Source organism: Brassica oleracea, chromosome C2 (genome assembly GCF_000695525.1).
Source record: "Brassica oleracea var. oleracea cultivar TO1000 chromosome C2, BOL, whole genome shotgun sequence".
NCBI classification, from domain to species: Eukaryota; Viridiplantae; Streptophyta; class Magnoliopsida; order Brassicales; family Brassicaceae; genus Brassica; species Brassica oleracea.
The window spans coordinates 35,105,425-35,116,533 of record NC_027749.1 but is presented as its reverse complement, the minus strand read 5'-3'; the positions used below and the strand labels follow the sequence as shown (position 1 = coordinate 35,116,533).

The 11,109-nt window shown below is 37.1% G+C and overlaps 1 protein-coding gene across 1 annotated transcript; it reads left to right on the top strand.

The window, feature by feature from the left end:
* The first annotated feature begins 3,460 nt into the window (after positions 1–3,460).
* LOC106326673 (L-type lectin-domain containing receptor kinase IV.1-like) lies at positions 3,461–5,722 on the top strand. The gene has a single exon (XM_013764590.1). The coding sequence runs from the start codon at positions 3,599–3,601 to the stop codon at positions 5,621–5,623; it is 2,025 nt and encodes a 674-aa protein (XP_013620044.1). The 5' UTR covers positions 3,461–3,598; the 3' UTR covers positions 5,624–5,722.
* Positions 5,723–11,109: the final 5,387 nt, after the last annotated feature.

Below are 11,109 nucleotides of genomic sequence, written 5' to 3'. Positions count from 1 at the left end.
CGACGAATTTATTTAGAGGTTTTTGCGGGTCTTTTACGACGAATCATGTACGAGTTTCTTACGAGGAAGCCCAACGACTGCGTTACGTGGAAACCCCACGTGGTCTTTACGACGAAAACTTAATTCTTCTTTACGAGGAAAATATAACCTCGCTAATTAACGAGGAAATGGCGACGAATCTTCTCTTACGACAATCATATAACGACGAAACGCCTTTCATCGCCATTTCCTCGTAAGCCTTCTTTTCCGAGGAAATAACGACGATTTTGGCCGTCGTTAAATTTGTGTTTTCTTGTAGTGCCCCCGTTAAATGATGATTTGGTTAATTGCGTTGCTTAGTTGACCTTTAGGTTTTCCTAGGACTACTCCGTTATTAGCATTAAAGGTAAGAGAAAACTTACATGCGCGGGGTGTCATCAATCGATGTTTAATGTGCGGCGTCGATCGATTTTGCCATCGACTTGTCACTCGATGTTGTTGTTGTTGTCGTTTCGTCGAACGATATCCGGCCGAAATCCATATCTCCCATCTTTAAGTTCATGTGTTAGCACGAAAAGACGGAAAACTTTTAGCATATTTAGTAACAATATCTAGACTGAATTCTAAACTTGATATCACTCAAATTACCCTAATTACTCTCTCAAATAAGAGGTTCGGATGTAGTACTTAGGGATCGAATCAACAGAGACTCTAGGATTACACAATAGATTATGGTCTTGAAATAAATCTAGATTAATTGGTTTATAAGTTTTAGAGCAGTAAATAAATTTGTGAGCAAGTTTATTGCTCGATTGATTTGTTTTGAGGTTGTTAACAGTTGGGAGAATAACTAGATTCAGGTATGTTCTCATGACAAGTAAAACTTAAATTTTGTTTTTAGGGGTTTATTGATATTAATTGTTCTTAAATTCAAACTAAGATATAATCAATCTGATTATCTAATCTGGATCTCGGATTTCAACTCTCGTATGTTAATCACGAGAAAGTGTCGATCGTTGATTCATTACGAATATCGATCGATACACCTTTCAAAATATCGATCGACAGGGCTATCGCTGCGTCGATCGATGCTTCTTCCAGAATGCTTTAGGGACATGTTTGATTTAAATTATCTAACTCACTAGATCAACTCTCGTCTGTATCTAGTCAGTTAGATCATACTAGTTCATTTTCAGGTATTGAGTCAAGCAATGGCTTGATCTCAATTAATCTTAAGATCTAAGTTTAAAGGGTGATCAATCCTAAACTTAGCTTTAGGCACAACTAGATGAAGAACTATATTTGTAAACACCCTAACAATTGTTTGTGTCAGTAATATATTTATCAACCTATTGAGAAACCTAAATCTAATAGTAAGGACTACTCAGACATATTCATGAAACACATAGTTATGATGGTCTGAATAATACTTAAATAAAATAAACAATAAAAGTAAGCAACAAAATAAGTGAAAGCAAGGGAGTTCAAAATCTTTTCTGTTTTGCAGTATTGATCTATCTCTCCAATCCTAAGCTCTCTTCTTTCAATGGTGGCCTCTTGCTTCCTCCAAAATGGTCTAAAAGTCTCTAGGCAAGTCTGCCTCTAAAAATGATACAAAACCCTAATAAATAGCTTAACAGGCGGCCTCAGACTTAAGATGTAATTATTGAAACTTTTATGAAACTTGAAATCTTCTAATTTGTCTTTAACTCTCTGGTGGTTTTGCCGTCGATCGATTAGAAGAGCTCAACATCGATCGATATTTGTTGGTAACCGTCGGTCGATATTTCTTGGTGACCGTCGACTATTTTCTATTTCCAACAAAGCTCAAAAGATTTCCAAATACATCATTTTCTTCCAGTAAGCTGTAATTACTCTAAATAGACTCTATATAGTAGTGAATATATCTTAAAAACTTATAAACCATGGATAATAATGTGTAAAATCCATGTTCTATCAAGTGTAAAGATTCCATTGATTTAAAGATTATAAGCCACATGAAGTGTGATTTATACAGTAACTCCAAGGTTCTACTGGTTAGTTAAGTACTATTTTTGGGATCAGAATTGGTCCAACACTAAAATTTGTACACGTAACTGAGCCTTAAATGTTGAGATAATTATTATTTATATGTCGCTTCAATTTAAACGACTATACATGAGAATAAGCTTCATATAACTCTAATCTAACAAAAAAATTCCTCAAAAACAAGAATTATTCGGAAATCTTACTTCAGAAGGATTTAACGAGAACATCCCTTATAATCGACAAATCTTACGAACCTCTGAATCTTTCTTCTTTCTGAAATAACACTATCCAAGCTTGTCAAATCCTAACTAAATGATGAATAAAATCAAATTCTGACTTTTTCTTTGTTTTTTTGTTTAATTTAAAATAAATAAATTGTAATTAAAGCTATTTTGTTGCAACAAACGACTAAATAACCGACTATTTTATTATTCAAACTTGAGGTGATCCAGATGATCAGAATAGAATAGAACAACCGGTATAACAAAAATCAACGAAAGCTATTACCATTAATGAAGTAAATTTCGTATTTCGTATAAAATCAACAATCAATTGTTTTATTTGTCCACCAGATAAATCAGTCTTAGAAAATCTTAGAAGTTGTTTTATTTCTAAATATGTAGCACAAGATGCTAAAACAATGTATTTTCTTTTTTAATTAATTTAACATATATTAAAAAAAAATGTAAAAGGTATGGTCCTTACATATTAGAAGTAGAATACGTTCTATGTTATTTTGTGAAAATAAATGATATAAAATAAATAAGAAGAGAATTGGTCAAACCAATTAATCTTGCTTAATTAGATTTTTCTGTTATTATTTTTAGTTTTTGGATTTCCTTATCATTGCTTAAGTACTTTGACCAGATGTCGACTCGGAGGCCTTGTTCTGGAACTCGCTAGGCGTTATGCGTGCGTTCGGGTTGGGTGTAGCGCGTAACGAGAAAAGCGAGGATTAATCCAAGATTAATCGGCGATTAATTTTGGATATATTGTAGTAGCGTACATGAAAAGAGAAAGATTGCGTGTAGCCTGGTGGGAGCTGTTGTGAGATATTTCCATCAGGTCTCGAGTTCGACGCCTGACCACTTCATTTTTGCTATTTATTTTTTTTAGGAGTGGCAATATGGTAATATTCTCATCGTCTTCCTCTGTCCCAAATAGTAAAGGTTAGCTGTTTCTGCAATATTTAGCCACCGCAACAAAAAGTTTAGTAAAATCCTTTAATTTAAATTCAAGTTTTAGAACAGTTCCGTACAATCAACCGAATTAAGCATAATCTCCACGGTATGTTCCCGTATAGCGTATAACCGCCGCGTTTCCGGCCGGGTTAACCGCGTTTTCGAACAAGGGATGGAGGAGATTTATAGATTGGACGCCTTTAGAAAATGGAGGATAAAAACAAAAGATAGTTCTAGTCTCCTTGATTAGATTCCTTAATCACGAGCATCCCCACAAAGATGATAAACCTTCAAAGACTTTTCCACTCTCTTCACACCATAAATTGTATATCATTCTACTATTTCAACAAACTAAAAAAATATCTAAAAACAACAAACAATAAAATACAAAGTAGAGTCAAGAAGAAGCCATGTTCTTCAAGCTCCTCACCATCTTCTTCTCCAGCCTCCTCTTTCAATCCCTGCAATCCTCGTCTAAAACACTCAACTTCATATACGATGGCTTTCCTCAACGGAGCTACATATCCATCCAAGGGATCGCTGCTGTCACACCCAACGGTCTGTTGAGGCTAACCAATACGACCGTTCAGCAAACCGGTCACGCCTTCTATAACAAACCAATCCGGTTAAAGAATTCGCCAAACGGCACCGTTTCATCCTTCTCCACAACCTTCGTCTTCGCAATTCACCCTCGTATCCCAGGATTAAGCGGCCATGGCATTGCTTTCGTCATCGCTCCTAACACACGTCTCCCTTACGCAACGCCAAGCCAATACATGGGTCTCTTCAACATCACAAGCAACGGTAATAAAACAAATCATGTGTTCGCTATCGAATTGGATACTATACGGAGTACAGAGTTCAATGATATCAACGATAACCATGTCGGAATTGATATCAATAGTTTGACGTCGGTGAAAAGTTCACCAGCTGGATGGTGGGACAAGAAAGGCCAATTCAATAACCTTACTTTGATTGGTAGTAAACCGATGCAGGTTTGGATCGATTACAATGGTCGTACACATAAAATCAATGTGATGATGGGTCCACTGAACGAGGAGAAACCTAAAAAACCGCTTGTTTCCATTGTCAGAGATCTTTCTTTTGTTATTCTCCAAGATATGTTCGTGGGTTTCTCCTCCGCCACTGGTACTGTTCCGGCAGAACACTACGTTCTTGGGTGGAGCTTCGGGGTCAACCGCGAGGCTCCACCATTGGATTTATCAAAACTCCCAAAGCTTCCTCTGCTCCATCCCCCGAGAATCTCATATTTTTGCAGGTTCGGGATACCGTCCATTTCCATCATTTTGATTTTCTCGTCTATCTTCCTTGTCTGCTTTATCGCAAGGAGGAGAAGAATGTTCGAAGAGGAACTCGACGACTGGGAAACAGAGTTGGGGAAGAACAGATTAAGGTTCAAAGATTTGTACTATGCGACCAAAGGTTTCAAGGAGAAAGATCTTCTTGGATCAGGCGGGTTTGGAAGAGTTTACAAAGGTGTGATGCTTGAGACAAATTTGGAGATTGCTGTGAAAAAAGTTTCGCATGATTCTCGACAAGGGCTTAAAGAATTCGTGTCGGAGATTGTGAGTATTGGTCGGATGAGTCACCCGAATTTAGTTCCTCTCTTGGGTTATTGCCGCCGGAGAGGCGAACTTCTTCTGGTGTATGAGTACATGCCTAATGGAAGCTTAGACAAGTACTTGTACAACACTCCGGAGGTAACACTTGATTGGAAACAGAGGAGTAAAGTCATTTTAGATGTTGCCTCTGGATTATTCTACCTCCATGAGGATTGGGAACAAGTGGTGATACATAGAGACGTCAAAGCCAGCAATGTCTTGTTAGATGGAGAACTAAACGGGAGACTTGGCGATTTTGGTTTGGCTCGGTCTTATGATCACGGGGCTGATCCTCAAACAACCAACGTCGTAGGGACATTGGGATACTTGGCCCCTGAACACACCCGAACTGGACGTGCCACTACCGCTACTGATGTTTTTGCGTTTGGGGCGTTCTTACTAGAAGTCGTGTGTGGTAGACGTCCTATCGAGATCCAACATGAGAGTGATGAAGTTTTCTTGCTCGTGGATTGGGTTTTCCGGTTATGGAACAGGGGTAACATCTTGGATGCTGTAGATCCGAATATCGGTTCCGAGTATAACGAAAAAGAGGTCGAAATGATTTTAAAGATTGGTCTGTTGTGCTCTCACTCTGACCCACGGGCTAGACCCAGTATGAGACAAGTGCTACATTATCTAAGAGGAGATGCAAAGCTATCAGATTTGTCTCCATTGGATTTGTCCAAGAGTGGGATGATGTTTGGGGTCCAAGACGGATTTAGTGAACTAAGGATGTTGTATGCTTCCTCTGTCTGTAAAAGATATACTAGTGGATCTTCCATTGCTGATTCTTTACTCTCTGGTGGGAGGTGAACGCTTTTAAATATTTGATCGTTGGAAATGCAAATATCCGTTGTCCAAAAATGGGTGTACAGAACTGGTTGAATCAATAAATCAAGGCTATAATTCTTTGCTTAGCCTCCATAAACTTTTAGAATGCTAAAACTGAAACAGGTTAATGACTTAATTCAGTACACGTAACTACGCATGACTGATGAAGTGACTGTTCTTTGGCAGTGTGGACTTAATATTTCATTGCTTTTATTTGTTTGACACATGATCATAGAAATATCTGTGGCATAATATTTGCATAGTTTTAAAATATATGATCAAAGGAAGTCATATTTAGTTTGCATGTTGCTAACTATGTTTAACATGCTTAGCCTAATTGAGAAAAAGGAAAACAGTACTAACATAAATCAAAAATCCGTTAACAAAATTTGAAATCCCTCACCTAAAAGAAGAACAATGTTTAATGTAACATGGAGAAATTTTGAGTATAAAAGAATAAATAAGATTTTTGAAATGATAATGCTCACTTTAAAGGTTATAAGAGAAATTTGGAAAATTACCCTAAAGTGAGATTAAAATTTGAAAACTATACCATTATTTTTACTTTTTGAAAATTACACTTTTTTCTTATATCAATTTACTAAATCTGTATTATTAAAACTCAAATACAAATATAACTAACCTTCTTTTCAACAAGTTATTACATTAATTATCATTCTATTTTTCATTTAATTTAACAACTTCATTAATTATATTACCTTAATAATATATCATATCATTAATTATATTTACCTTAACAATATATCAAATCATTAATTATATCATTAAAATAGTAGTGCAGATTTTTATTTGTTAGTTAATTAACATTAACTTTGTTTAAATAATTAAAATAAAAAATGTAAAATAACCGGGTTTTGCATATTGTTAATAGTTTGATTTAATATGTTTTACTAATTTTTTTTGTTATTTTAGTTTCATTCAGAGAAAAATTACGTAGCCACACACATAATTCAAAGCCATAATTTATGTGAGTAAAATATTAACTTAAATCAAAATAATTAAAACGAATTACATTTATTGTCATTTAATTTTTTTACTCCATATAATTATTTTACTAAAAAAAATTCTTTTTATTTTACTTATTTTAGCCAAACACATAGAAAGAATTTTCTTATATGTTTACAAAATCACTTAGGCATGGACATTCAGGTATGCAGATACTAGTTGTTTCTTTTGGGTATCAGTTTTTTTTTTGGTTTAAGCCCCACTTGGATATTATAAATTTATGTGTGGGGTTTGAGTTGAGTTCTCCCAGGTCTCAATGATTTTGATTATGATGTATAGGAGTAAAAAATATCTAAATAACCAATGAATCTGAAATAGGTTCGAATATTTGTACCAAACCTTATTACCTGATTCGGTCGGAGTCTTTTGAATACAATTAGTTATACATCGACACATCTAAAATATATAACACTAATCATGAAAAACAAATTCATATATAAAAACATAAAAATCAATATCCGCGCGGATGTGCGGGTCAAGCTCTGGTTATCCTTACTAAATGATTTGCATTAACTTTGTTGCTGGGTTTCAAAAAATAAAAATAAAAGTGTGATTTTAGAATTTTTATCTATGTTTTTTTCTTTTTTCAAAGGTGGCCAATTTTTTTTATAATTTGCTTCTATCCTTAAAATTTGTCAGACCTGCCCCGAAAATCCTTTAACAAAACAAATACTATAAATTAATGAAATTAGATAATGTAAGTAAATTAAAAAATCAAAAGCTGAAAATGTAAATGGCCGAATCAGCTCACCGTAATTTTTCTCTCATTTCTCTCTCTCTTTCTCCAAAATTTTGGGTTTTCTGGCCAGCGTCCGATGGCCTTTGAACCCCAGCGATGTGTCTCTTTTATGTTTTCTCGGCTTTTTAGTTTTGCTTTGTTTGATCTTTATCTTGGTTAGGTTTCACCCTCTTTTCACGGTTTTTCTTTGGTGTGTACCTTTGAATAGTTATGTAAGAGAGATTTTAGAGTCAAATTCTTAATCTGTTTGTGGTCTTGTATCTAAATACTTTGTGTTGAAGATTTTGGATTACTACCTTGGAAGATATGTGGTGATATACCTAAGAAAATTTCTCTCTTCTCTCTCTAAATACTTTGTGTTTCCTAGTTACTGTTCACTCGTTTCAATGGCAGGAGCTTCCTCGCTCCAGCAAGCGACCGACCCCCTAGATCCTGGAGCTGATAACCTTTGTCTGGATCCCCTCTTCACCCATCTCAGTTTCCACCGCTTCCACACTCTCCTGAAGCCGTTTCAAAGCCTCATGTTTCATCACCAATCTTTCCCTCTTCTCCTTGGGTTTTTGGTAAAAAGGATATTCTCGGATTGTCTCCGGATAATCATGCCTCTACTATGATCAACTTGGAATCATCTTCCATGACTATGGATATATCTCTTACTACAGTATTCAGATCTCTGAAAAAGGATTGGGAAAACTTTAGATATGTCCTTCAGCAAAAAGATAAAGATATAGACTTCATCTATGCTCAGTATACTATCCTTTCAGCGAAGACAAAAAGGACCACTTCTCCTACTACAGCCATATTGTTTGGTACTATAGCAAACCCTAAAAATGCTATCACTACTCATCCTGTAATTGCTACATGGTCTTCAAAAGAACTCTCTTCGCTTGCAGGACCAGAGATACTGTCAAACCCATGCTCTGAGTCAACGAAGGTTACTCCTACTCTGCCAGTTGCGGGTTCTCTTCCAGCAGACCAAGTAAAACCTCCTGGTTCAGTGGGTTCAGCAGAAGCGTTTTCCCCAATGGAAACAAACTCTCAGAATCTCCTAAGTAAAGATCCCCAAACAAGTGGGAATTATTTTAAGCATTGTCCTTCATATAAGACCTATGCTGAAAAAGCTAAGGTGGGAACTGATAGATCCTTGAAAAGACTAGCCCCTTTGGCTTTCTCTCCAGAAGGGATCCCTTAAGTAAAAATCTCAGATGAGGTTTTCAACCGTGGGGCTGAAGCACATAAAGATTTTGTCTTGGGTGTTTTCACTGGTAACCCCCCTCCTACACCCAAATTCAAAGCGTTTTGATTCATATTTGGGGAAAAGGCATTAAACTGGATATCCACCTAAGTCCACAATCTCACTCTATATTAGTAAAAATTTCTAATGCTTTCAGTCGCCGGAAATTGTGGAACAGGATATATTGCATATTGGGACTTCTATGTTCTAAGTAACACAATGGAGTGCTCAACTAGCCATAAAACCTCCCACGATAGACTCCATACCTCTTTGGACTCATGTTCAAGGTGTTCCGTTTGATCTTTTTACAAGAGAGGGGCTCAGTCTAATGGTTGGAAACATTGGAGATCCGGTGGAAGCTGATGAATTCACCATTCGTATGGTTAGTCTTCGATCTAGCCCACCTTAAGGTCAGAGACAAGTGTACAAAACCTCTCCCAACAGTGGCTAAACTTGTCAGGAGTGATGGCTCTATCATCCCAGTCTCTGTTACTTACCCCCGGCCCTCCCCCCCCACAAAACCTCTCCCAACAGTGGCTGAACTTGTCAGGAGTGATGGCTCTATCATCCCAGTCTCTGTTACTTACCCCCGGCCCTCCCCCCCCACAAAACCTCTCCCAACAGTGGCTGAACTTGTCAGGAGTGATGGCTCTATCATCCCAGTCTCTGTTACTTACCCCCGGCCCTCCAATCGCCTCAGTCATATTGAACAGAGATGTCCTAATGCAAAGTGGCCTCCATCTGCAAAGGAGTCTAATGCTCCAGACACTGCTAACATTCAGACCATCGAAAGACAACTTCTCATTCTCACCTAAAACCCTCATCTCCTTCGAAGGAAAAGGGGAGAGGCCACATACAACCCTCCTCTTGATCTTCTAAGGATGTTGTTGCTGCTTCATCAGTCAATATATCTGATTGTAAGTTTTATACTGCTGATTGTAATACTCCTATAGCTAGTGCTCCTGAAAAGATAACTTTCAATCAAGATTTGCAGGCTGCTAACCCCTTCTCTTTGGCTAATCCGTTTACTTTCTTGGAACCCCAGAATCTCAGGCATCTCTTTTCCACTAGTGCTTTCCCCTTTAACAGTAAAGAACCTGGCGGGTACTAAGGCGAATCTACATCTGTCTCAGCCATTGTGCCTAGTTCGGAGAGATCGGCTCTTATAAACCTGGGGGTAGAAACACAAAAAAATCTTTAATGTCAGTAAACTATCTTTTGGAATGTCAGGGGATTTAAGGATAATGAAAAGCACCCCATTTTTTGGCATTGGCTTAATAGTAATAATATCTATTTTGGAGATTCATTTAAAGAGTCGAATCTTACTCGTATAATGAATTCTTTGTCCTCAGTGGTCTTTTGTCTCTAACCACTCTGAAGATGAAGACGGTCAAATAATAATATTTTGGAAAGCACATGTGTTTCTAACTCTGCTGCACAAGTCAAGACAAGAAATTACTTGTATAGTTTTGTACCCAAGACTATCTACTTTCACAATGATTGATATCTACACTGATAATACATTCGATGAAAGGAAGTTTTTGTGGAATACATTCTTGGAAGTAAAAGCCAAACTTTTGCTTCACAACTCGCCTTGGATCATTGGGAGAGACTTTAATGAAATTATCCATTGTGCAGAGCATTTTTCTCTTGATTTCAAAGGTATCACTCCGCAGATGATAGAATTCAAATACTGCATTGATGATCTGGAAGCTAAGGATCTTCGATTTCATGGAGCACCATTCCTTTGGACAAATAAACAACAAGCTGTTCCTATATCTAAAAAACTGGACCTTGTGTTGATCAATGAGGAATGAAAACTCACCTTTCCAAATAGCCTGACGCAATTTATGCCCCCCATATTTTTCAGATCACACTCCAAGCCTTGCTAATATAGAAGTTGCTCTTCGGGTTGCTGGTACTTGGCCGTTCAAGTTCTACAACTTCCTAATAGCTCATCCGGATTTTCTAACTACCATCCAAGAAGGTTGGAAAGTTTTGCAGCCTGAAACTTGGTCTCTATCTGCCCTCAGCAAGAAACAAAAGATCTTTGAGAAATATCTTAAGAAACTCCACAAGAACAATTACTCCGAGATCCAAAAAAAGAGTAGGAGAATGAAATCAAAACGTCAAACGTATTCAGCTGGAATATTTAACCAATCCATCTAAGGCTGCTTACTAGCTGAGAAACTTTGTACTGAGAAGCTGCATCACCTAAGACGAGTGGAAGATGTCTATTTTCATCAGAAATCAAGAATTCAGTGGCTAAAAGAAGGAGACCAAAACACAAGCTTTTACCATAAAGTAGAGATGGCCATGAACTACTCAATACAATCCATGAACTTACTGATATCATTGGAAAAACTGTCACTACTCCAGAGGCGGTGGGTGTTCTGGTTGTCCATCATTTAACCAACCTTTTTGTTGCTCCCTTGACGATTGCTGCTCACTCTTTGCAGCAGCAAGTCG

Coding starts and splice junctions, on each gene's coding strand:
- LOC106326673 (XM_013764590.1), top strand. CDS start 3,599: ATGTTCTTCAAGCTCCTCACCATCTTCTTCTCCAGCCTCCTCTTTCAA.